The sequence below is a fragment of the Pieris brassicae genome, chromosome 9, assembly GCF_905147105.1.
Source record: "Pieris brassicae chromosome 9, ilPieBrab1.1, whole genome shotgun sequence".
NCBI classification, from domain to species: domain Eukaryota; kingdom Metazoa; phylum Arthropoda; class Insecta; order Lepidoptera; family Pieridae; genus Pieris; species Pieris brassicae.
In genome coordinates this window covers 4,308,555-4,335,857 of record NC_059673.1, presented here as the reverse complement: position 1 = coordinate 4,335,857, position 27,303 = coordinate 4,308,555, and the positions used below count along the sequence as shown (strand labels likewise).

Below are 27,303 nucleotides of genomic sequence, written 5' to 3'. Positions count from 1 at the left end.
CGAAAAAAGGGATTCTTTAGTACTATATAGGCACCAGTCTCTCACAAAGATGGTCAGTACCTGGAGCATGTGAACCCGTATAATGCAATATTGTGTAGAGGCAAATGAAAAATATTTTTATTTTTGAACTTTATCTTTTCCATTAAAAGAAATTTCCACTCGCTAATAATGTTGGGGAGTTAATAATAATAATTTAATTATTCTTAAATGATTGCATTATATATTAATATAAGTCTATACCCACTGATTATAATAAATTATATAAAAACTATAGCGTACGTCAAAAATATCGCTTAATATGTACTGTATTGTTTGAGGATTCGGCGACGTATTGTATAACTACTGGTATAATGTTCCGTGAAACCATTGTTATGTGCTTCTCAACCTCGTATGGTAACCTTTCAGTATCCACTCGGTTCGTATACACATCGAATCTAAATTATGTTGAAATATGACTAAATATAAGTTAAAAGACAAAATGGATGTGCCACCAGTAGAAGTTATTTGGTAAGTTTAAACATAAGAACTTCAACTGAGAAGCGTTTATAAAATTAATATAAAAATAAACTGATCCAAGTAGGCCACTCGAAGTCTAACTGGAATATTATAATCATATTTGTTTGTAAATAAAATGAACTAAATTGCCTCTAAATAGTATTTTGCGGAAGTGAGCGTGGATGTTTATTTATTTATTTATTATAGCACATGCATGGCCAATTTCTAACTAAAAATAACATAAAATACAGTTAACCTATTTACAAAATTGACAGTAAACCTCCTGCTATGCTCTAATCTTTTCCAAGTACATTTTTAAATGTTATAAGATCGATCCACGAAAAAATATTTACTGACATTGATCGAATCATTGTTTGTATTGAACTTAAAGCTTATTCTAAAGCGTTAAACAGGGGATTTTAGTCCTACATGGAAGGAAATATATTCCTAAATGTAAAAAAGTAAAATCTTATTCTGTACAAAAGTCTGAGTGCTCACTTATGGTTCTGAAACCTGGGCCCTTTACAAGAAGGATGAGCTTGCTCATTGATTTCGAGCAGAAGATTCTTCGAAGAAGTTTTGGCCCTATTTGCGATGACGGTGTTTAGTGTATTCGCTGCTATTGGAACTTTATAACATCCAATTACGAATGCAACGGGCTCAAGTTGGGACATGTGCACCGAATGGCGGACGACAGAATGCCAAGGTCGACTGAACTCACAACCTGTTTGCAAGAGAAAACCCGGTAGACCGAGGCTGCGTTGGAGGGATGGAGTAGTCAAAGACCTCGAAACAATAGGTGTTCGAAGTTGGACGAAAGAAGTACAAAATGGATTGAGACTGCAAAATATACTCCCCGAGGCTAAGGCCCACAAGGTGCTAAAGAGCCATTGATGAGGATAAAAAGCAACTCATTTTATTTTATAATATCTTAGTTAACACAATAGATAACAATATTCCACTTTATTTATTTATATCATTTTATAGTAATCTATTTTGTATCTATTCGAGCAGTTTTGGCCGAGTGGCTTCAGCGTGCGACCCTTATCCCTGAGGTCGTAGGTTCGATCCCCGGCTATGCACCAATGGATTTTCTTTCTATGTGCGCATTGTGAGGAAAAACAAGTCGACGGTAGGCGTCAGGTAGGCTGATCGATTCGACTGCCTATTCGATTATCAAATGAATATGAAACAGATACAGAAATTTAGGCCCAAACTTAAAAACGTTTTGGGTTTGGGCCTCAGAATTTTTATATATAGTAATAAAAAGAGGCGCTGTCGAATAAGCTTATTTAGAAATATGTACGCAAAGCAGCGATCAATTTGGATATTGGGACAGAGATGATAATGGCAAAAATGATTCATAAGTCAAATCAAAAATTGTTTATCTTTTATTTGGTTTTCACACGTTTCCCATAAAGTTCTCTGTTGACTCTCGACATCTTATATACCATGGAGGTTATACATATATCTCATGATAAGAGACTGAGTAACTATTATAATACATATGAGACTTAATGGTGACTTGTACTAAGGTGTCAAACAATATGTTTCATATTCGTAAGGTTAAAATAGAAGAAATTAAAAAAGTGAAGGTTTATAAGAGTAATTTATTTAATACGTATAGAAGTGCTCAAAATTCTATATCAATATTATATGTATAAAATATTGTATATATACTGTTAAAAGGCACAATTTATATAAATCAGTTTCAATTTGAAGGTTGCACAGTCCACCAAAAATTGTTCCAAAATAAATTAAGGATTATCTCTATGTATAAATCTTTTTAAACCGACATTAAAGAAAATATATTACATGATTATATCTCCTCGTTTCAAAAGCTATACACCAGTCGTGGTCAGCAGCTATATATATATATACTTCATTTCCGTATAAATGTGACTTAGTTTTTATCCTAAAATTTCAAAGGAGGTGCAAAGCGTTGATGATTTAAAATTATTATTATTGAATACATGACTCTCTGGAACTATATTCCGTTTGAGTTTGCGATAAGTATAATCAAATAAGGTTGAGTGAAGTCCGGTAACCCAAAATGAGGACATATATTTTTGCGGTTCTGTGGCATAAGGCAAGTTCGTGATCAACCCGGCCAGGAACCTTTCAATATTCCCGCAATTAGTCTAAGAACTTTATCCAATTTTTTATTAAAAGACATGAAAAGCACCGCGTTTTTGTAAATGAAATAGCTGCGTGATATAGCGCATGTTTCTCATTTCTCATGGATGACGAATTTATTTACAATTATTATCCTACACTAGTGTCCTAATCCTATGACAATTGACGTAGAAAGATGTATTTATCAGGCTTATCTAGAAGTTTTCTATGTTAAGAACTAATTTCTAAGTGCCATTAACTTAGTTATTCATAAAATTATCAACTTAAGAAGTTACTATCTTTACTTTAGAACAGTACTACACATTGCCTATTGTTATTCGTTTGCGAAAAAACTAAAAAGTAAAGATATATAAAGTCACTAATAGCTATGTCAATCAGGAATACTATATCATTATTGGTATTTTTTTAATCGGCTCAGACTGCGCATTACTTCCAATACCGACCAATGATGAGTTTTTCTACAGCGTATACCTTTTAAGAGAAGTACGTAGAACTTATATAAAAGAGTACCAGTACCAGGGATACGTACTTACGCTGAAGTTACAGAGTAAGTACGTATCCCTGGTTACCAATATTCTACTACCGAGCTACGATTATAACTTATAAGTAGGTAATCGTCAAATGTCAGTAAATGTTAAATTCTGTAATGTAGCTTTATTGTTAATTCAAAAGTAACTAGAAAATTTATTTTTAAAAACAGGCGACCCTAAATTGACAAGATTACACAATAAGTGAATAAAATTTACAGAAAAACATAAGAGATTAATTAGGAAATAAAAAATTAACATTAACTAATTACTATAGGCACTAACAAATAATATAACTTTTGTCAGTTCACTAAACGGACAATAAAAAAGATCTGTTAACCTATGTAATTCGTTAACTAAATTTATACATTAGATGAGCCATTTGACCATGACGCCTGTGTCGTCAGTATAATAGTAAATTAATCATAAGACGACAAAAATACAATTAATTGCAACAATGAAAAAAGTTATAAGGTCTAAAAAAGTATAAGAATTATTTCTTAAATGAATGCGTAAACAGGTCGACTTTCGTGTTCGTATCAAATAAGAGGCACGCAATAGACCAAAGACTATCGACTATTTTCTTCATTATCAAGCAGAATAAAATCTTATTCATACTATAGAGGGCTTAACAGTTAAAAAATTTCATGCTCATAATGATATCAGTAACAATAGTACAAAGGAAAACTACGAAATTAAAATGGTACAACTAATTGCAATTAAAATGACACGCGTAATAGTAATTTGTAACGCAAATCATTTATGTGTCGAAATGCATTGTTATAAATGGTTTGCAAATAGCTTTTACAAATAATAGAGGTTTCGCTCAAACTTGAAGTGTTTCCGAGCATTGGACTGTCGGCATCTCTTATTTGGGTAAAATAAGCTATAGATCAATATGTTATATAGTATTTTTATGACCCGTTATTAGATTAGATTGTTGTTTAGAAAAGAAAAAGAGCAGTGTTGGTCGCTTCTCTGTCTGAGATCGTAGCTTCGCTCTCCGGGCATGCACCAATGATATTTCTGGCTATGTGCGCATTAATCATTCCATCGAACGTTGACGGAAAACATCGGATTGCCTTAGACCTAAAAAATGTCGAATGTTAATCACCTACTTGCCTATTAGATTGATAAATGATGATCATTAAACACATGCCAAAATCTGAGGTTGTATGTAAAAAGGTTGGTACTGTTTTTTTTTCAGAAAAGTAATTTCATTCTGTCTAATTATCTGTTGAATTTTATTGCCGATTCACTAATCGCACTACAATTTGATTTTTGGTGAAAACAACAGATGAAAAGTTCTAAAAAATCATTACGAATTAAACATAAGACGTGTTAAATATAAAAAATATAACTCATTTCCTTTATATTTTACGATGCGTTGGAATAAAGATAATCTCGAGAAACAGACAATTATTTTGTATACTTAATGTTATAATAATAAAGAGATCAAAGATTTAAGATAAGGAATGACGAAATTAATGCTTTAAACGTTGTAAAAGTGTATTTATTCTATTTTTTCTTCAAGGATTACTATAAGTTTAAATAATAATCTATTGAATCTGACGGAATGTCTTGATCTAGCAAGGTCTTAATAAATTGGAATACTAAATCAATAGAACTAAGAAATTCTTAACAATATTATTTTGACTTTAATAATAATAATCGTTTGTATGGAATTTATTAAAGAATCACATTTTTCTATATTATTTATTCTAATATACATAAATGGAGGGATGATCCGGACTCAGAAAAATTTTGCCAGGTAGTATGCATTATTTCCTTTAATATTTACAATTTTTACGGCATTGTCACTGTAGCATATGCTGTATATAAATATAATTATAATAATGATAAAAAATAAATCTAAAGCAACATCTTTTAAACCTGAAACCCAAAGTATTATTCTTTTGCAAACGTAGTTTTATTATAAAATGGTGTTATGTAGGATGTATTAATTCAAATACCTAACATTATTAATGTGTCAAATGGAAAAGACTACTGCTCATAACACAAGGAAATCCTAGTGTGGGGGTAAGTGTACTCTCTCTATTAACTATACATTGTATATATACAAATGATGTATAGTAAACATCCTTTTTTATTATGTTATGTTTAACGTTTTGTTCATCCTCTTTTCTCTTTTCAATTATCTAAAATATAAGTACGTAACATTGAGTCAGTAACACAGATCCAGACCCTCGATCAAGCCTTTATTTTATTCCTAAGAAGAATGAAGATATAACTATGTAGGTATGTAGTTAGAATTATTTACTACTGTTTTGATTCATGTGTGAATCTGTACATTTTAATGCAATATATTGTATTATTTATTACTTGAACTTAGGACCTTTACATAGTTCTATTCGAGAATGTGTCTCCGGTGAACTCTGCGGCAGTCGTTGAGTGAGACTTATATATGTATACAGATATAAAGATGGCTTTTTAGTAGGTACATAATATTCGTGCTTACTAAGTCAAGGCACGTAATATTGAGGCCGCGTGGCAGATATTTAACCTCGAATGATTTTCCACTAGACCCACGTAGCATAAAATTTTCAAGATACCTTAATTGTCAATAAGGCCTATTTGCGTATTTCGATGTCAAGTGTAACGTTAAAAACTAAAATATTTATTTATTCCACATCATTATTCTACCTTAATAGCTACAACTAATTCGATAGAACGTCAAAATAAAAATAATATTTTGCCTATAGCCCATGTAGAACTGGTGTGGTCTACAAAAATGTAATATACATTTTTGTACCCTGTTATTGCAATTTAACATCATTTAGATATGAATTTTTAAAACGTGTGCATAAAAGAACAAAACCGTAATTATAAAAAGTGGTATGTACTGATAAGTACTAAAATAAAGTCTCAATTAATTAATACAATAGACTGACGGAATCATGTTATTATGGTAACGGGAAGTGTGGTAATAATTAAAAATAGATTAAAAAGAAATACACAATCATTAATAATTACTCAACTAAAGTTGGTGTGAAAAAGTGCTTCAGCCAAAAACACGTCTCATAAAAGTAGTGCGGAAGTTCCGCTATTTATAAAGACACAATTAAATTTAAAATCATTGTTTGAATTGTAGTACTGTTTCACAATTTCAAATCGGACCTTCACCCTGTGTAGAACATTGAATAATTTTTATATTACAGTAAAAACTGTTTTATTTACAAGGTAGGCTGTAGCCATTAATTATTATTGGACAGGAAATTCTATTGAGGATCAATACAAAACAATAAGGTTGCGATTTTCTTAATGCGGTCGAATGACTTTGTTTTGTTTGGATATCGGCAAAACCCTTGGTGTCTGTTTACGAACGTCAGTCTCTTCGCAACGTTCAACAATCGAGATTGACAATCACTTGACAGCGCGCTGTATTTGTTTGGCGCGAGATGTCATCAAACAGTAATAAAGTTAGCAAAGTTGGTGATAATTATTATCAAAATGATATGAAGAATAATAGTTTGAGTGTTGCATTCGCGGATAAAAGTGTTTCACAGCTGAATGGAAGATACAGATCAAAAAGTTTGTCGAGTGATAAGTTGAATCAACTTAATGCAGATCGGGCTGCGATATTAGAGGATGTTGATACGGAATATTTAACAGAAAAATCAGAAACACCCGGCTGTTTAGTTAAGAATAAAATTATGGAGCAAAACACACAAGCAACGATTAATGGGTATGTCAAAATATTTGGTTTTCTACCTTCATCCTTAATCATTTTGAAATTTTTACCAAGTTATAGGAGAAACTAAAGCTAACAATAACTTATGTGGACGGCAAAAGTTTTCTGAATTTTAAAATTAAATAAATAAAAAGTAAATAATAAAAGCACATTTAAACTGTACAAATTAACTATGAATAAATAGTTTAAATATCTTTGAAATTAGTGTTTGAATAAATAATCCACTTCTTCAAGGTAATGTTAAATAATTGTTAATTTTAATGTAAAGATTAACTGTAACTTATAGTTTTAATAAATATTTAAAAATCTCCTAAAGTTGACACCTGATATTATACACATTTATATATAAGGATATACATTTAACAATGTAGGTAAATCGATGGAAGGTACTTTATTGCTAATGAAATAGCTGTTACCATTATTTTTAACTTTACAATACTTTCCTTAGAAATATCAGCAATTTCATTTCTGTCTATTAAAAGATGCTATTCCAGTTGTTTATCATGAAGTTATTCGTAGTGTTATAATTTTCTGCCTAAAAGTAGTTATGTTTTGTTTCTACATGTATGTACATTATTACCAGTAATAAATAAACTTAAAGTATATTTTATGTCTCATCATTGGTATTTGTGTTGTAAAACCTTTTCACAAAATAAGGTATTTGGATATCAATCAAATTATAGAATGGGCCATTGTATTAATGTTTTATTGTCTCTTAAAAGGGGGTAGCCTCATTTGCATGAAAAATCACACTAGTACTTAATTAATCTTTACATGACATATTTAAAAAAAAAACTTATACATTTAGACACCTTTAATTATCTAAATTTTCAATAATTTATGGAAAATTGTAGGTAATTTATTTAGAAGTAGTAAGATGCTTATATTTAGAGCTTATATTTTAACTATAAGCAGGTGATACGTTTCCTTAAAAAGTATTTTTTTAAATTGCACATTAAGCTATTATGGTCTATTGCATATAAGTTATAACTATGTCTCCTTCTTGGGTATTTAGTGTCTGGTTCACTGATCATTACTTAATAAGCAAGTCATAATTAAAACAAAAAAAATTATGTGTGTCCATACGCATCAGATGCATCTCCAGATTATACTATTTTGTTGTACATTACTTAACTATTAAAATCAATAAATAATTCAAAATAAATTTACTGTTGTGTATGCATGTATTAGTATTATTACATTCTTCCATATAAACAATACAGGTAAGGCCTTTATAATCTTACAGGACATGGGCAGATTTTTGTAGGTAATATTTTTATGTCTGTTCTGTTAATTTTTAAGTCTGACCTTTGCTTGTCACTGGTTATCACAATATTTTCTTTAACTTAAAACCAGAAGTCGTATATATATACATATAACAAGGAAAAAATATTTAGGACTGGTAATCAAACCCACGACCTAAAGTTGGAGAATCGCAGGTCTCTGCTCGCAATCGTTATATACCGATGATATTATCCACTTGTCTACTTAAAATTACGTGAGATTACACTCGTTCCTATTCGCCGACCCTTCACAATGCAGATTGCTCAGCTTTGTTCACCTATTTGTAATATGTAATAACCATATTCAGCTATTTATCATACCTATATTCCGTTTTTTAAATGTATATCATTAACACGTTTATGTTACAATTGTTGACGTGTTATATAAATAATATTATTTTAATATTCGTTCTTAGAAGTATTGACTGATCTTATACAGGTGACCGCGCTGTGGGTTTCATGGCTTATTTGGTCGGACTACACAGCTTTATATAATAAATAAAACTCCAACGCTGCACAGAATAATAGTATATAGATAGGATAATGTTCTGCTTAAAAATTAAGAATTCAGTTCCTACAAAGACTTGCAGCTGTTATTCTCTTATTCTAAGTTTTTGTTTCGAAGTCGTACTGGTAAAGATTAAATAAATATTGGATTATGGTTATTCACTGTACATAAATTTGTATTAACTCCTAACGAAACATAATTTTATTTTTTCGAAATGTCGCCTATGTAAATCACACATATATTGGAAGACGCGTAAAGTCAATAAACAGTTATCAAATCACAGCTGCCATATCTAGACTTTAATATTTACTCGGGATGCGATAAATATGCGGGATGGTTTAAGCCTAAAAGATATGTATACCCTTAAATTGTTAAAATTAATTCTGTATATAAACAGTGACATAACTATACCACTTGCCCTAAAGCTTGCGTTAGTACAATACAAAAAAATACTTCGTTTGATTTAAAAAGTTTTTGAATAATGAAATTTCATTAATCGAAAAGTAATCTTAAATTTTGTACTTATAAGATTGTTTTTTTTTCTTTGCGTTGTCCCCAATACATATCTTGTTTGTGTTACAAATATCAAATATGGCATTTCCGTTCCCACAAAGTAACAAAATATCACATTGCAAACATACCGTACTTCTTAAATAATATACGCGTTATTTCGATTCGATTTATCAAAATATCAGTTTTTATGAGGCGATTTAAATACTCCATGTTTTGTATATATATAATTATTTTAATTAATAACAATTACATTCCGATATTATAATGCCATTTAATGGTACGTAAATATGAGGATTTAGTATGATAATTATGTCCCATCGAATAATTCATATCCAAAGAGATAGAACTTTAGATTATAATAATAAAGAAGGCTTCTTTTATTAACAATCCATGACTATTAAATATTATGTATATTTTTTTAAATTATCACTTAATGCGGGCTCGAGGTTATATTACTTTAAAATACAGTTACGAATAACAATACGATTTCGACATTGATTGAATATTGATGTCATATATTGTTACGTTACCTAAAACATATAAGTTATTACTATACACACACGGTGTTAGTTTTTTGTAGTTCTTTTAAGTTTAAATTTGCGTTATTATTTTTGCTGTTTGAAAATATAGATATTTGTGTTTCTCTCCTTTATTTTTCCCCCATGCGTGTTTGTAATTTTGTTCAAACATTGATGTGTGTAAAAGTAATATTATATTTTCTTGAATTTTTAAGCAAGCATGTTGTATTAGAACTTATAAATAAATGTATGTCACTTGTCGGTTCATTAAATCTAACCAATTCAACTAAGATGCGGTTTTTATAAATGAGAATGGTTTAAATATAAGGACTACATTTTATATAAAACAGTCGTCCTTAAGTTTTAATCTTGTCAACTTTCCTGTTTTCACGTGAAGTCACATGGGATTTAGGTAGCAACCAATAAATGCAAGTCTTGTACACATTCTGGCTTATACTGGTAGACAATATATTTATTTATTTAGATCAGATTTCGTAGTGCAAAATATATGAAGTATACAGCTCTTAGTATCACCATTTTATCCGTTTTAAATACAATTAATATTTCCGTAATAAAGATTTTTTTACTTAAAACCTACGCGTTCAAACGCTCGTATACGATAAAACATTTTCTAATGTTATATGGGTGTTATCGGTGGTATTTGCATCACCTTATCTATATTTAATGTTAAGGAGCGCCCTGTCCAATGGTAACGTATTAGTATGCGCCACAAATTGCTCTGAACTAGTGATTTACTCGTCTGGTAATGGATTTGGCGTGATCTATTGTCTGATTGTTTGCAAACATGAGTGAGGAACAGAGACCGTTGGTACTGTAAGTGTTTTTATTGTTTTTCTTGAGAATTATGCCTTCCACGAAGGCATTCTCGGAGACTATGTATACGGTGAAACCATATCAGGCATCTAGTACTTCTTTGAGTACATCTGTCTTCTTTCATCACCGCGTTCACAATTTGACAGATAGAGATGCAAGAGTACTTTAGTCAGAATAATGAATTATACTAATTTAGTTTTTGTAAAGTAAACTGTAGATCGGGCGGTTAGTCTCGTAGCTGAGGTATGTTACATTAGAGGTGATTTAATGGGTTTAAAGTACCAGAGCTTGTCGTATACATAAACGTAGATTAAACCACAACGTTTTTGTCATGTTTATTTTAAGTAACATAAGTGTAATAAGAACAATAGTCAACAGTTGTACTGTTGTAGTACACTGTTTAATATTAAAATAATTTGAATAAATTAATTTCGTGAATATCCTGTGTATTTTTAGGTATATCTCAATATCTGGGAATATTGCTTTGACTACCATAGCAATCTCCACGTTCAACCACGTGTTAGTGATATAAATTAGCCTTAAAATACTATAATACGATAGATGGCGCGATCCTCAACGCATTCCTCTTTTGGCATGCCTCTATTTGTTTCTCTTCAGTCGGTAGCTCTTGCCTGAGGGTTATGGTCAGCAAGGAAACATCTGGAGCTGACAATATGTTTTCACTGGTTCCTGTCCAGCAACTCTTATTACAGTGTACAGTTTTGAGTACGGTGAGTCACTTGACCGGTTCATCTGGTTGGTGGACGGCCACGTGATCATTTGCGATAGCCGATTAGGATACCTGGAATAGGTTATTACTTGTAGCAGCGTCTCGTCCACGACTTGTTTTTTAAAGTCAAAATAAACAATTGCTTATTATGAAACAGAACATTAAAAGGCAGTAAGACCTTATTGGTTTAACTATATAATGATTACCTATTTGTGGTTTGATAATTTCTTATAAATTCTTGAATGCAAACTATTTATGACGTATCACAGTCTTCTGACTGGACTAAAAGAGCTTCTGCTCTTGCTAATTTTCTGATTTATGACACCCGTATACCCGTGATCCACGTATTACATTTCACATAAACCATAACTATTTGGGAAGCAACAGGACTTCAATAACTGGAGGTAACCTCCTAACCTGTTTATAAATTCAGATGTACCGGACTATGAGATTTATTGATTCTGTTGAGAATAACATAGTAGCTAATAAAGCAGTCTGTATTTAGCTAATAATTAGTACTTGGATACGTGATGGAATTGTTTTCTGTATCCGACTCAAATTGCTAAAGTATATAAAAAATACGCCTGCGATTATGTATAAAATAACAAAAGCCAAGGTTTCATCGTTAAATGCATAAAATTTATTAATATAGTAAAGCAAAACTGCAGAACAATATGGCAAATTTAATAGTTCAATGGATTTTTGTATGGTAAACAAATGCGTGGAAGCATTTCATTCAAAGCGGAACGAACGTACATCGGCAATATAAGTCGCGGAAAATTATACCGTTATTTACATTATCGTATTTACATAAATACCGTACAGTTTGGGATAAAGTATTTATACCTAATAAATAAAATAAATGTTACGAAAAATGTATCTGTTGCGCTACAACCATTTTAGGTCTGGGCCTCATATTTCTCATCATAGGCCTCCTGTGCTAAACACACGCCGTCGATTTTTTGTGTCTTAGACAATCCGGTTTCGTCACGATGTTTTTCTTCACCTTTCGAGCAAATGTTAAGCACATAAAAAGAAAGTGCATTGGTGCACAGCGGGGGATCGTACCTTCCACCTCAGGAATAAAAGTCGGACGCTGAAGCCACAAGACAAAAATTGCTCTACGAAAAATATAAAAAAAAATCAATGGCGCTACAACCTTTTTAGGTCTGGGCCTCAGATTCTATATCTGTTTCATGATCATTTGTTAATCGAATAGGCAAGTAGGTGATCAGCCTTTTGTGCCTGACGCACGCCGTCAACTTTTTGGGTCTAAGACAAGCCGGTTTCCTCACAATGTTTTCCTTCACCGTTCGAGCTAATGTTAAATGCGCACATAGAAAGAAAATCCATCGCCGGGGGTACACAGCCGGGGATCGAACGTACGACCTCAGGGATGAGAGTCGCATGCTGAAGCCACTAGGCCAACACTGCTCTCAAAAATATATACCATGTATAATATGTAAAGGTTGGTGTGTGATCTAAATTATTTGGAGCAAAGTTTTCAATGAAGTTTCAATAACTTGAAAGCAATTTTTTTATTCATAACTTAAATCTGTCTAAATTATACTGCTGTAACATTTCTCATTCGTCGCTATCTGTCAAATTGTGTAGCCATTGTGATGAAACGCGTTTTAGTTTCATAGTTTAAACGTTTAATAAGTACCTTTATCATATCGAAGAAGCTATACGCTTCGCCTCGCTTTTTAAAAAACGAGGAAGCCAAATACAAATATGGGAAGATGATATAATTAGAGCAGCTGGCCCAATATCGCTACGTTAAGCTAGACACCGAGAAGAGTGAAAAATTTTAGAGGCCAAAGACAAACTGTACGATAGAAATTAACCGGCTTGTCGATTAATTATTTGTGTTTATAGAATTTCACATTTGTATGTACTAGGATAAGTATTTTACAGAATTAAAGGATGTTATTATTGTTATTATAAATAATTTTAACTTGATTAAGATCTTTAAAAATATTTACTCAGTGTACCTGTGTATCTAGAACTAATAGGCAATAAACAACTGATTATTTGTTAACAAGGTGTAGATATGATACATAATTGTTTCTGACACATCCAAAAGATAAACATTAAACTAATAGTGTCCACAGCGTCTGATATGATATGATATCTGATATGGCCTGATGAGCCTATGGGGCTCTATCTGCTATGAACTTAATAATAATAAGACGTAGGAATGGTATCGTTTTGATAATTTTTAGGTCAGGCTCTCTTTTATCAGCTAGCCCACTAGCCAATGTCTTGCTGGGTTTAATGAGTCCTTTTTGAATTGTACTTATCGAATCGACGAATTATTTTTAAACTGGCATTTAAATTAATGCTCAATATTAGCCTAGTGGCCACAGAGTGTAAGGCTTACCTGCCTGCCGATTCAGATAAATTATTATGAAACGTAATTGTGCTTTTGTGAAAGTTGAAATTAAAAAGTAAAGTTTTGTAATCTTTTTTAAAGTGCAATATTAACATGAAACGTCATTAGTTAAATTATACATACACACACACACACACACATATATATATATATTCATTTTCAGTATTGATGTCAAATATAACGCTGGAAGATTGGTCTAGAGTAATCTTGTAGTTTTTACAAATGTAATATACTTATACACAAATATAATATTACACTTGGTATTGCAAACAAATTAACACTGAAAATAATACAATTTCAGCTACCAGGATGGTAAGGTGTCATATGGAACAGATAGTCCCGCCAAAGGTCGGCGAGTGATATTCTGCGTTCATGGTAACCCGTCCACTGGCTGCTGCGCTGTCATCGAAACCAACCCAGATGGTGAGGAAAATGGAAGAAATGGCAGTATTACTGAAGTTGAAAGTACGTGGTTTATAGATATTGTTTGATGTATTAATATTGTAATAATTGATGATTTTTGTATGAGATGTTTCGAGTGGAGCAAGCAGGTTTCTTGTGAAGTTCCTTGATTTGTTTATTCATAACTTTTCGTCATTCGGTTTTGATTGTACTGTTCTATTATTATGGTAACTACATAATCTTTTTTAAACTTGAAATAAATGCAATAAAATATAATAAACTTCTTGAAATACTTATATAATGAATTAATTGTTAACTGTAAATAAATATTGTTATTGATTTTCAGGGCATTGTCACAGATCACGTAATGAAGAAATAGACAAACGCGCGAGAAGAAAACTTATAATAGCCAGTATATTATGTGTTATATTTATGATAGGAGAAATTGTAGGTAAGTATTCCTTACTAACTGTCTTACAAACCTTAAATTTAGTATCAATGTTTTTTCCTGTCCTGTGTTTCAGTTTAATTAGGCTGAAATGACTTACAGTACTCTATCACTACTATTATAGTTACTACGTTCTTCCAAAGATAGTTAATATTACGTAAACTTATGAAGATGAAAACTTGTAAAAAGACGAATAAATACTCATTATTTTTTAAGTACATTTAATGTAAAATGATTTAAGATTTCGTACGTCAATATCTTTCATCTAACCATTGACATCTATCTAATCTATGGAAATATATCAATGTATTCGGTTGAAAAGATCCTCTAAGAGATGTTGCTTCTAGCTGCCACCATCGCCTTATGATTGTAACTTAGCATGCCTTAATCGTAGGTTACATACCAATATATGCAACATTTGCTATGCTACCCCATAGAAACTGTTCGCTTTTTGTAATAAAAACCATATTGTTTTGATATAGTCAAAACAATTAACGACGACATTGTTTAGAACAATATACCGGTTATATTGAAAGTCAAAGGTTCTGGATGAATTATATGTATTAGGTACTTAATAACAACGTCATCGGCTGTTACGACTATCGGTTTTTACGACCAAATATGAGTAGTCCCGTGGATGTCGTTATAACAGATTTTGACTGTATTTCCAATTTTTCACTCTATAAAAACCTTCCTCAAAGATAATATACTCGTATCCAGCCTTCTTGAAGTTTTACGCTTAGAAATATATTTTGCGTTTTATTTATATAGATTATATTTTTTTGTATAAACGTGTTTTGTCTCCGGTATTATATACATGTAGAGGTTTGCCAACTTAACTGTAATTTTCTCTTTTCAGGTGGCTACATGTCAAACAGTCTGGCAATAGCGACAGACGCCGCGCATTTACTCACAGACTTCGCCAGTTTTATGATATCATTGTTCTCGCTATGGGTCGCCAGCCGACCCGCGACTAGACGGTATGCAATTGTAAAAAGCTATATTTTCACGCTCCCTGTGCCCTTTTAAATCACGGAAACATATAGTTATAATAAATTAAACTTAAATTGTTTATCACTATATTTTATAGTATTACAGCTATTTAAACCCCACCCGCCTCTTTCCTCTAAGCAAAGTATAGTAAGTAGTAGTAAGGAAAGCTGTAAAAAAAGTAAATAATTAATGTTGACGTAATCCCCAAGTAAAAAATCTGATACAACCCCCAAAGTGTTTTTGTAATATTTGAACGGCCCCCTACTCCCTATTAAAAAAAAAATAACACGAAATAGATAAGAAATCTGAAGACCAAAGGTTTTTACGCGTCTAGTTATTCATTACTTATAAGCTATGTATTTACTTTCAAAGAAAAAACTTTATATATATTTTATATCTGAAACTCTTTAACTTCAGCATTGTCATCGTTCTAGTTAAAAAATTTGGTCGCTAAAAGTCTTCCAATTCCAGGATGCCTTTCGGTTGGTACCGGGCGGAAGTCATAGGAGCCCTAACATCCGTTCTTCTCATCTGGGTGGTGACAGGCATTCTGGTATATATGGCAGTGCAAAGAGTCATCTACAAGGACTTCGAAATTGATGCGACTGTTATGCTGATCACCTCCGCTGTTGGCGTTGCTGTTAATCTTGTGTAAGTTATTTCATATGCTTATTAATCGCGTAAAAAAATTACCTAGATACAAAACCAATTGGCCGAATACTTCGATAAAACTTTAAACTACTTAACAAAATTAGAGTGAAACTGAAGATTTAAAACCTAATTTATTTGCCTATTTATATAAAAGTGAAACAATTACTCAACCCACAGAAACTCGCTAAGGATTTTGTTCGTGATATTGAATTTTTTTTTGTATAAGGTCACATGGGTAAATAAATATTTACATTTATTATATAGCATTTTATTTTTTATTGCCCTCAAATGGGTCAAATTTGTCCATTTCTCGGTAGAAGCAATACTTATGAAATGTCAGAATTCTACGTAATTAAAAATCAAAGTATACGTATTTACTTAACTTTACAGTAGTCTATCCCTCATCATGAAAAAGTACGATGTACATTTTTTTATATAATTTGTATTTACAAAGCTTTTTATGACTTTCCAGAATGGGTTTGACCCTCCACCAGCACGGTCACAGTCATGGCGGTGGTCACGGTCACTCGCATGGTAGCGCTAATCCGGAATTAAATAACAAGGTCAGTGTTTGGTTAGGTTCTTGTTTACTCGGCTTGATAAAAGATAAAATTAATTATTTTGCACTACACATACTAAAGTGTTTATTTGTTTGTATGATTGGACGCGCTAATTCCAGGAAATGCTGGTCCAAATCGAATACTATTTTGTCGAAAAGCGCGGTATAACTCTATGTTACCAATTTGATACAAGTAAAAATATATATGCATAACCTATGTACACGGCCAGTCTGAAGAGATTTTTCGCCGTGAATAGGCATGAAGAATACATTTCATACATTTTCTCAGACTAATTTCACGACTATTCTGCCACCGGAGGAAATATAAATAAATATATAGTTTTTAATTTTTGACCAACTTTTTGCATTATATTGAAAATGCAGCCCAGCCCTTAGATAACTAGGTATTATATAAACTTCAAACTAACCTAATTATTAGTAACAAGAGATATTATAAACACGTGTAGTTCCTACAGTCTCACTTTGTACCTTACAATAGTTTTTGTAAACGTGTGGCTACCCACACATTAACCAAATATTATGCCCTAGCGGTCGTTGAAGTAAGTACGTTAGCAGATTTAATGCAATTTATTCCTCCCCCCCCCACTCTTCTTGTCAGCAAAAGTATTCAAAGCTCTAAAAATACACAAAAGTATTTTACTTTGTAGTAATATGTGCAAAAAAGTGAATCATATTTTTAGATGATTGTGATGATTTTAGGTTTTTTGTTAACTATTTTTGAAATTATGCTTCTTTTGGCGCGTTAGGGAAAAATGATGACAGTAATTTTGTACGATGCGCGCGCGCACACACGCGTCACAAAACCCCTGAAGTTACATATAGTCAACATTTCAGTTTTTATAAAGTTCTACTTTCTACGCGTTGGGGAAAAATTATGACAGTATTTTTTTTCCATTGTTAGAGTCCTTTTTGTATTAAGTATATATAAGCACTTGTACTTTACTCTCAGTTGTTTTTTTTCCACACTAGCCTGGAATAAATTGCTTGTTAGCGATAAGGCCGCCAGTTGCCTAATCACTTATGTAACCGGTTTTCTATATATATATGAGAAATGAATTATAAATAATAATATAAATATATATAATTAACACTTTCAGAAGGAACGATCGGAGTCGGACGCAGAAAGTGTTACGTCGCATACGCACGAAGATCACAGGGAGAATATCAACGTACGCGCTGCGTTTATTCATGTACTAGGAGATTTCTTGCAAAGTTTCGGCGTTTTGATTGCAGCTATTGTTATATATTATAAAGTAAGTACACACTATTTTACATAGCTATTGAAAAATATCAACAACGTCTCGAGTACAGAAGGATGTTCTATGTACCTACATATTACATATATACCATAGGTACATGAAAAAATCAATGGCACTACAACCTTTTTAGGTCTGGCAAGTAGGTGATCAGCACAGAAGTGCCTGACGCACGCCGACTCTTGGGTCTAAGGCAAACCGGTTTCCTCACTATGTTTTCCTTCACCGTTCGAGCTAATGAAGATAAATAAAAATGTGGCATTTACAGACTAATATTAATAAATAAAGGAGGAAACTTCAAAAAATTAACTAAACAATATTAATGATAAATTTCAGCCGGATTGGAGCCTGGTGGATCCCATTTGTACCTTCCTCTTCTCAGTTCTGGTGCTGATCACAACATTTAATATTATCAAGGATACTCTGCTTGTACTGATGGAGGGATCTCCAAGAGGAGTCGATTTTCAGGTAATTTATAAGTATAATATATAATATATAAATTATTATCAAAACCAAAATAATTATTGGTGATATTTACCCTCCAAGAAAGGGTTCATGCGTGGATAATAATTTAAGACAAGACTGAAGATTATTATGACATTATTTGTTGCAATTACTAGAATGTTGTCATTTATTGTTAAGAAATTCAATATACATATGAAATGACTTTTATTATTTAATTAATGTTGTATAGCGTAATTAAACATGTATTGAAGAGCGTTTATGTCCAATTAAAATTATTACTTTCTTGACTATTCATAATTAAAATTTATTTTTTAGTATAATATTTATTTATATTCAATCCTGTTGTATTAAGATTTTTAATTGTAGTGTTAGAATTAACAATAAATTATTTTTTTAACACAAATAACATAAATTATATTATATATTCATTTTAAAGGACAACGAATAATTCAATTTATTTTAAACAAGAACTATTATAAAATGTTAATAAATTTAATTGGCAATTTCTTAAAATTATCATTTTTACGTACAGACAAAAACGCGTTATTCATTATTTTTTTTCATACAATGTCTGCCTATTCATTGAACTTATTCTTATACCTCTATATATTTTTTTTCAGGAAGTGGCGAATACGTTCTTATCACTTCCGGGCGTAGTTCGCGTACACAATCTACGAATGTGGGCGTTGTCGCTAGACAAGACTGCGTTGGCCGCTCATCTTGCTATACGTACGTGTATTTAGGGTTGTTTGTAACATAAGTGTTATTTCGTCTTTAATTTATAGTAAAAATAAAATATTACAAAAAAATCTATACTCTCCAAAATGTACCACTATTTTATAATTCAGAAATTAGCTAAAATCCAGCATAATTTCATTTTTGACAATATATACATACATACACATACATTTATATGCTAAAGTACAGTACCACTAAATACCAGCAATTTTTTACACATTTATAATAATTTTTGACACAATTGTTCCATAGTATTGTTTTTAGTTAAAATAGCTTTTATACATTGAAAGAAAACAATTTTTAACCCGATTAAAGCTATTTGTATTATTATAAACTTATAATTATTATACATTAAATTTTTCTAACTTTTCACGTGCGTTTTCTTACAATGTTTCTATATAAATTATAGTAATTAAATTATGTATTTAAATTTTATTGTATATAACAGGTGCCGGTGTTAGCCCACAAAAGATTTTGGAACAGGCAACGCGTTTGGTTCACGAGAAATACCGTTTCTTCGAAATGACCCTGCAGATTGAGGAGTTCAATGATGGTATGGAAGATTGTAGTCAATGCAAGATGCCTCAGTCATAGATGTGCCTAATAGAAACATATTTGAACCTTCTCTCCGCGCGGTTAACTGCAAATCCGTTCAGGCTAGATATCGTAAATTCTATTTACACTTTAATATCAAAATTACAACGGCTTTTGCTGTAAAGAGCGTGATTTCCTGGCCTACGACCCGTAAGAATTACTACTAGTAAATACATATAGAATTGTGTGATGCTCAAGTATTTTTCTTGCATATTAAAAAAATGGTTGTGAATATTCTTTCATAGTACAAATTTTCATACTGAACTGTCCTGACGTTATAAGATCAAAAATAATTAACCAATTTATCCGATAAAGTAGTTTTTTTTTAATCGCAAAGTACATGTCTCGGTTAATCATTGGCCTTTAGAAGTATGAAAAGCCTTCATTTATAAGATGTTCACGAACCTACTACGTAATTTTCGTTTTCGTAAGTTAATTTTCTTCAAATGTGTTAGTTTTTTTTTATTTAACCACATAGATATTTATTATCACCCGATGGGTGAGTGTTCGCTTTATTAGTATTTATAAGTATGAGGTATATTTGAATGTACTTAAACAAAACTCCCTAAAGATAGACAATTTACAAATTGAAAGTGTTTAAATAAGTAACGTTGATTCAAAATTAAAATAAGGCTTTATAGCTTATACAAAAAAAATGTTTTAAGCCGATAAGCAGGGTATAAAAAGGCTATTTCACCAAATATTATGTGCCTTTAAACGCATTATATATATTGGTTAAAGGTACTATTTATAATTGTCAATAAATAGTGATTTTATACGACATTTTCGGCCTTGTCTTTCGAATATTTTAATTTTTTTTTTGTAGTGAATTGTAGGGGTTAGATTTTTGTTTTCATCTCTCGAATGTAACTGTCAAAAATATCTAACTTACACGCACGTTAAACGGGGCCGTAAATGTATTGAATGGGACTGCGGTGCCTATATAATCCTGTTTTTTTTAAATGGGTTATAATATGACAAGACGTCACTACAGTAATCCACTTGTGATTTTTCAATACCAGATATATTATTTATGTTCATTATTTTAGCTCTATATGTCTATGAATTTCGTATTGAAGATTATGCCTGGCATAATCTCACTGTTTTTTTCTGAATGATTGTCTATGCTCTATGGCAATATGGTGAAGTAGCCATAATTAATAAATATTCTTAACGTTTGTTGAGCAATTATAATCATATTTAATTTGTATTAATATTCCCTAGTTGTAAGTGAAGATGAATGATTTTCAAATTAAACGAATTTTATTGTTGCTTTGTGTTTATTTTTAACCTTCGCTGGAACATTATGTCGGCTAGACTAATTTAATTAGTAAAATACAGTTTTTAGCTTGATATATAAATATATTTTGTATACATGCAAAAAAATTATTGTATTATTAGAAGACAGTTGAACATGTATTCATGTATAGCGCACTGCAATTTTTTTTACAAATGTCAGTGGCGCCATCTAGTGAACACAGACAATGGCTAACGTTGTTTTATTGTTCATACTTAAGTTCTGTTGAAACCACGAAATAAATAAAATGTGTATGGTTATAACAATGTGAAATAAAATTTTAGTGACGACATTGGTTTCAGTAAAAACAATATATAGTATTGACAAGTTAGTCCACGAAATACCAAGACGAAGGTATACATTTAGTACGCGCGATTTTTCCATAATATGCCGCTGAGAGTCGAGCCGTTCGAGTTTTATTCGGAGAATCGTAATCTAGTTCGTAGAGGCCGAAGCGTTCTCTGTAAATAAATTCTAATAAATGTTTGGTTGTGTGTTAAGCATTCGTTTCCCAAGAAATCTTTGGATATCACTACTTAAAAAATATCGTTGTAATATTTTTGCAACAGGAGATCTACTATTAGATCGACAGAACAACGAACAACGACAGAATACGTGAAATATTTGTACGAAACATTTAGTTCTGCGCGTGACCACTAGGGGTCTCTGGTGACCTTTGATCTGAGTGACGACTCTGAATACGGACTAAGAGTTTGTCGAAGTCATAATACATATTGACAATAAATAATATAATTATTTCAGTTATACATACAAAAAAGTATGCATCAGTTTTTTACAAATAATAAAAAAAACGGATTAAGTTTAGCCTATAAAATGGTTTAACAACTCTCTAGCACAGTGTTTCGTTAACAATTTTCTAGTGATTTCTTTCTATACATAAGAATTCTAGAAAGGTTCAGAAGAGGCATGACAACGAAGGCTAGGAAATATTGCTGTAACATCTGTATATGGAAATTATTCATAATTACATTTTATTAAAAATACTTACGAGAATCCTCTAGTCCATTCAAAATTATCAATAAGACTCCAATAAGTATAACCAATTACATTACATTTGTCTTTAACTATCGCAGTGTGTAGGGCCTTTAGATAACCATCAATGTAGTTAACACGTCTTGTATCCTGCAATCCTGGTTCAAGAGACATGCCGTTTTCAGTAACCAACACCAGAGGATTATTATAGGTGTACTTGATCCAGTTTAAGGCTTTTCTAAAGCCCCAAGGGACAACCTGAAATGTATAAAAAGCGCAGAGATAAAAATCTGGCTGAGTTTGTTTGCTTGTTATTAGACTACCGGTATTCAATATACTAGGTATACTAGGTTTGAAATACCACTTGTGGTTCCGATGTTTTTGTATCCAATTTCGATAGTCTGCACGGATCGTGTTGTACAAAAACTCAAAAATGAAATATGTAAAATAAACTATAACCGGACTACGAAATTCAGCGGTAGCATTCAAAGTATGTATCTTTACATAAACATTAAATTTACATCCTAAATATTGATACCTAATGTGCAAATAAATACTTAATCTATTATAGCGACACCTACGATGACGTCATTCTATGTGGAACCAGCTGCCCACTGAAGTATTTCCGAACCAATTTGATTTAGGGTCCTTTAAGAAAAAATACCAATGCTTAAGCGAGCCTTTTGACATTGAGAGTGTCAATGGGTATCACTTAACACCAGATGAGCCTGATCTACAAAAAAACCTCTCTGAACCGCGCTGATGAAGTTGTTTCGGCTGCAGACCCGCGGAGTACTTCGAGATTTTGCTGTTCCTCCAGATAATCATTGTCATTGGTACACAGGAGTACTTTTATTTAGTATAATTAAAGTACGTACTCGCGTATTTAATGTAATTCATTTACCTTCAACCATGTAGAATTGCTTTTAGGCCAATCCGGTTTGTCCTTTAATATTCCACCCATATCGGTATAAAATGATGGCTGTGGAGTAATTTTAGTTTCGCTATAAACAGCCAAGGATGTCGTATAATGGTTTAAACCAAGGAAATCAGCTGATCCTCTAATAATTTCGATCTGTAAAATAAATTTTGACGTTATATTGCTATCATTAAATACACAAATGGATTTAATTAATTTAATAAAATATTGAGAAAGTTACTACAACTGTAGATAGACGAAATTTTAGTTATAAGTGTCGAAGAAATATTTTCTGGAAATGTCCGTGCAATAATATAAATGAACCGCTTGGTAAATTGCATGAATAAATTATTAAAGGAGGCAATATACCTAGTCCAGCCATAAGTTCTGCAACAAATTAAAATGCAATTGTTTTTAAAGAATCAATGTAATATACGTGTTCCAAATTCAAAATAATTAAAAAGTATTTATGGCCAGACTAGTTAGAAATTAACGCTGAATTATTTTAGTACTGATAATTAATATACCTCTTCTGGTGTAAATACGGGTAGGCGGGATCGATGGAAGTGTTGTCGTTTGGATATAATGTCGATGCGTTTGCGCATAATCGGCGGATAGTCCCCTGTTAGAGAGAAGATTGGGTGTGCAAACCAGCCAAACTAAAAAATAAATATGATTCTAAATTATTTAATTTTCATATTTATTAAGTTAAATAACGATGAAAACATAATTTTATTTGTGTTTATAAAGTACAATTTAAAATCTTATACGTCTAATAATTTTAGTTTCAAGATACCCCCTTTACTATAATTACACATTCCATGTAAAACAAAATAATGGTACATATATAATATACTAACCGTAAATTGTCGTATGACTTCTGCAGCGCGTTGATCTTCATCTGACGTCGAAGCTGGCTCGATCCATCTAAAGTCTATTGTTATTCCAACCAAACCTTGGAATTCCATACAGGTTACGTTAATCATTATACCAAAAATGGAAAAACATTGCCATTTTTAAACTAAATATCGTAATAATAATCAAAATGCCATACCTTTTTGTTTCTTAACATATTCCTCTTGATACATTCTGTAGACACTGCCATGTGCTATCAGTACATTGTGTCCGCAGAGATAGTCTTCGAACCCAGTGCTTCTTGTCCCCGGGGCGTCATTCCCACCATATCCATCCTCACAGAATGATAGTGGCTCATTTACAGTGATCCACATTTTAACTTTGTCCCCGAAAGCTTCGAATAGAACCTGAGTAATATTAACATTAGACTAAAAGCTAATGAAACTTAATAGTTTACTTCCAATCAAATTGAACAAGGAAACATCAGAAACTATCCATATTACGTTGAACTTTTGAACTTGTGGATTATTATGTAATAAAATTATTTAAATAGAAAACCGTTAACTCCAATTTTTAAACATTCGCAAAAATGCCTTAAAACTAATTAATTAAACGGCCTTTTATCTAGACTTTAAAATATCAATATATGCCTTTTGTACTTACTCTTGCATAATCCACGAAGTAATCTATTATAATAGGATTCGTCCAACCGCCCAAATCCTGCAAACTCTGTGGTAGATCCCAATGATACATGGTCACTATTGGCATGATACCGTTACGAAAGAGCTCCTCTAGCAGGTCATTGTAGTACCTGATTCCATCTTCATTAACTTCGCTGTAAAATAAAACGTATCTCACATAGTATTCAAATAATTTAATTGCCTAATGGTCCTAAAGTACAATTTAACCTATATTACTAACTACTACTAAACTACTAACCTAACCTAAAAACTACCGAACAGTTTTCAGCAACGCATAATAAATTCCAGAGGAAGATTTAGGTGTGTAATTCGTATATTACACGAACATTTAAGCGTCAGAAAGCTTTGTACCAGATGGATTCCCAATATTTTAACCGACGACCAGAAACACCTTCGCATGGACTGGTGTCATCAAATGTTAGATAAGTTCAACGGCGGTGAATGCTGTATTTGACATAGTCACAGCTGATGAAAGCTATATATTGCTACGAACCCGAAACCAAAAGACAATCAGCTCAGTGGGTGGTTCCTTTCGAGGATCGGCCAACTACGGTAAAGAAAGGAGGTCGGGGAAGAGGAAGTCAAGGAAAAACGATGATTGCCTCATTTTTTGGTCGGAAAGGTGTGACAGATGTGCTAGAAGATGGAAGGACTGTTACTGCAGACTGGTATATCCATCGCTGTTTGCCTGTTGTCTTGGAAACAATTCGAAGCAGGATCCTCCTTCACCACGACAACGCTTCAGCGCACTCCCCAAAACGGACTGTTGAATATTTGACTATGGCAGTTGTCGAGATAATAAGTCATCCGTCATACAGTCCTGACCTGGCGCCCTGCGACTTTTATTTATTCCCAAAAAGTAAAGATAAAGGTAAACTAAAGATAAATTGAGGCTCATAAAGTGTATTCGCTTTACGAGCCTGAAGATGCGGTGAAAGCGTACGAATGCCATAGAAGAGACAATAAGGTAGAATGGGCCCGCTGCTTTTTCAGTCGTTCCATGGAATGCCACGATGTGTAAAGAGGAACGGAGATTACTTCGAAAAACAATAAAAGTATTGGCAACTTTCTATATTAAGCCGTTTTTCATTTTCTACACATTGTCAATGTTACCTAGCTACTAAATACTAGCCGTGACAGAAAACGTAAATAAATAAAATAATAATTGCTGTTATGCAAGTCGGATCTGTATTTCGAGAGCAAATATCGCAAGAGAACTTTACATTTTTAATTTATAGTTTTACGAACTTGGTAAGTCCATTTGGCATAATCCTCGGCCAAGATATAGAGAAGCGATAGAACTGAACACCAAGTTGCGCCATGAGTTCCACATCCCGAGGGAAATTGTGGTAGGAGTCGGCAGCGACGTCTCCAGTTTTGTGATCGAATATGCGCTCGGGGTGCGTGTGAGTGTATCTATCCCAAATACTCTCTCCTTTGCCTAAAATAAAATCAGGAATTATAGATTTTCTATACTGAATGCCACTTTACTACAGACCCCAGATAAAGGTATTTTTCGGTCGAAGAGGTCGGACTTCGGAGTAAGTGCACAACATCCTTGCTCCACCATACCTTGTTGTTTGTACCCTAAATTGTTTATACGTTGTATCAAAAATGGAGCACAAATCCATTTTGCAACAGGCGTGAGCCAACTAAACAAATTTGTTTGGGAATGGTCACGTGATCAAAGCGTGACTGTAATGTCATTCAAACAACATTACATTAATGGGTTAAAGTGGTTTTGTCTTGTCTATGGAGGGCTTGTTTTGACATATTTTACAGAAGCCAATTTTTTTGATACTTTATTTTAGACAAGTAGACTATCAGCCTTTGTCAAATATGTGTCTAAGATTTCTTCAAATATGTTTACCGTACGAGCGCTAATTACGTACATACATAATTTACACAATGATTTTGGGACTTCAGATTGAAGCCTAGTGCACTTACCACCAATTAATTATAAGTAATATGTTACAATAACCGTTATGACGATAAAAAGATAATAGTCACCGGATACATTCCAAGCGCCCTCTATTTGATAAGCAGCTGTGGCCACGCCAAACATGAATTTTTTTGGAAAACATATTTTGGAGTCCGTCTCAATAGCGTCACTTGAACTTCTGAAAATGTATTTAGATTATTCTTTATTTTCTCTTAAAGAGAGTCCTTAGCCTTGCTTAATTTACCTACGAACATTTGAGTGTTTGCGCGTCTTCAGCTTCCGCCAGTTTAATAAAATATCACTTGCCGAATTCAAGTATTTTAAAGCTCTTAAAGCATTAAGTACACACTCTAAAGTATTCGTGTTTAATTTGGCCGACGTATTTTTTTATTTAAATGTAAAACAAAGTCCTTTAATGATCCACAAAGCAAGACTGATGTTATATTACATTAAAATCTATTAGCGTTTTACACCAAATAACTAAAACTAAATGACCATTAAATACAGAAGTACTTTGTCTAGAAGAAACGGAACTATTTCTAATGTCTACATTATATGTTACAGAGAATTAGTACATACACTGTACGAGTTCGTCATGTCAAAACCATGAGGTATTTGGCAAGATCTCTAACACAAAAGGCAAGTAAATATGAAATTCATACCGAATAATTGCGAGAAATAAATATATAAAACACACACTGACTGACATAGTGTTACAAAACAACTGATAGCCTGTGACCAAGATATTATATGCTAATTAATTATTATCGAGAGACCGGGATGTCAATGCCTCCGTTTGTCCCCTAGAGATCAGAGTA

General features: G+C 32.3%; 2 protein-coding genes across 5 annotated transcripts; one reads left to right on the top strand and one right to left on the bottom strand.

Annotated features, from left to right (window-relative positions):
* The first annotated feature begins 395 nt into the window (after positions 1-395).
* Positions 396-21,049, top strand: LOC123714013 (zinc transporter 2-like). Of its 3 annotated transcripts, none has more exons than XM_045668005.1 (10): positions 396-507; positions 13,953-14,116; positions 14,400-14,504; positions 15,361-15,481; positions 15,966-16,145; positions 16,618-16,708; positions 17,823-17,978; positions 18,318-18,449; positions 19,067-19,175; positions 19,633-21,049. In XM_045668005.1, the coding sequence occupies exons 1-10, from the start codon at positions 452-454 to the stop codon at positions 19,776-19,778; spliced, it is 1,260 nt and encodes a 419-aa protein (XP_045523961.1). In that variant the 5' UTR covers positions 396-451; the 3' UTR covers positions 19,779-21,049. The 3 variants fall into 3 exon arrangements, with proteins under 3 accessions (XP_045523961.1, XP_045523960.1, XP_045523962.1); XM_045668004.1 differs by lacking the exon at positions 396-507 and adding an exon at positions 6,504-6,864; XM_045668006.1 differs by lacking the exon at positions 396-507 and adding an exon at positions 10,386-10,526.
* LOC123714012 (myrosinase 1-like) lies at positions 20,608-27,303 on the bottom strand. 2 transcript variants are annotated; one of them, XM_045668002.1, is made up of 10 exons: positions 27,148-27,303; positions 26,554-26,663; positions 25,792-25,984; positions 24,506-24,677; positions 24,042-24,249; positions 23,848-23,942; positions 23,515-23,646; positions 22,973-23,143; positions 22,085-22,326; positions 20,608-21,536 (listed from the first exon to the last, which is right to left on the bottom strand). In XM_045668002.1, exons 1-10 carry the CDS (start codon positions 27,192-27,194, stop codon positions 21,404-21,406), a joined length of 1,503 nt encoding a protein of 500 aa, XP_045523958.1. In that variant the 5' UTR covers positions 27,195-27,303; the 3' UTR covers positions 20,608-21,403. The 2 variants fall into 2 exon arrangements, with proteins under 2 accessions (XP_045523958.1, XP_045523959.1); XM_045668003.1 differs by lacking the exon at positions 27,148-27,303 and adding an exon at positions 26,738-27,132.

What these genes read in the sequence shown, in the direction of transcription:
- LOC123714013 (XM_045668004.1), top strand. Translation starts at nt 6,578, where the DNA reads ATGTCATCAAACAGTAATAAAGTTAGCAAAGTTGGTGATAATTATTAT. An exon ending in ACACAAGCAACGATTAATGG is followed by an intron (nt 6,865 to 13,952) that starts GTATGTCAAAAT and finishes ATACAATTTCAG; the next exon opens with CTACCAGGATGGTAAGGTGT. An exon ending in AGCCGACCCGCGACTAGACG is followed by an intron (nt 15,482 to 15,965) that starts GTATGCAATTGT and finishes TTCCAATTCCAG; the next exon opens with GATGCCTTTCGGTTGGTACC.
- LOC123714012 (XM_045668002.1), bottom strand. Translation starts at nt 27,194, where the DNA reads ATGTCAGTCAGTGTGTGTTTTATATATTTATTTCTCGCAATTATTCG. An exon ending in TTATTTCTCGCAATTATTCG is followed by an intron (nt 26,664 to 27,147) that starts GTATGAATTTCA and finishes ATACATTTTCAG; the next exon opens with AAGTTCAAGTGACGCTATTG. An exon ending in AAGTCATACGACAATTTACG is followed by an intron (nt 23,647 to 23,847) that starts GTTAGTATATTA and finishes TTTATTTTTTAG; the next exon opens with TTTGGCTGGTTTGCACACCC.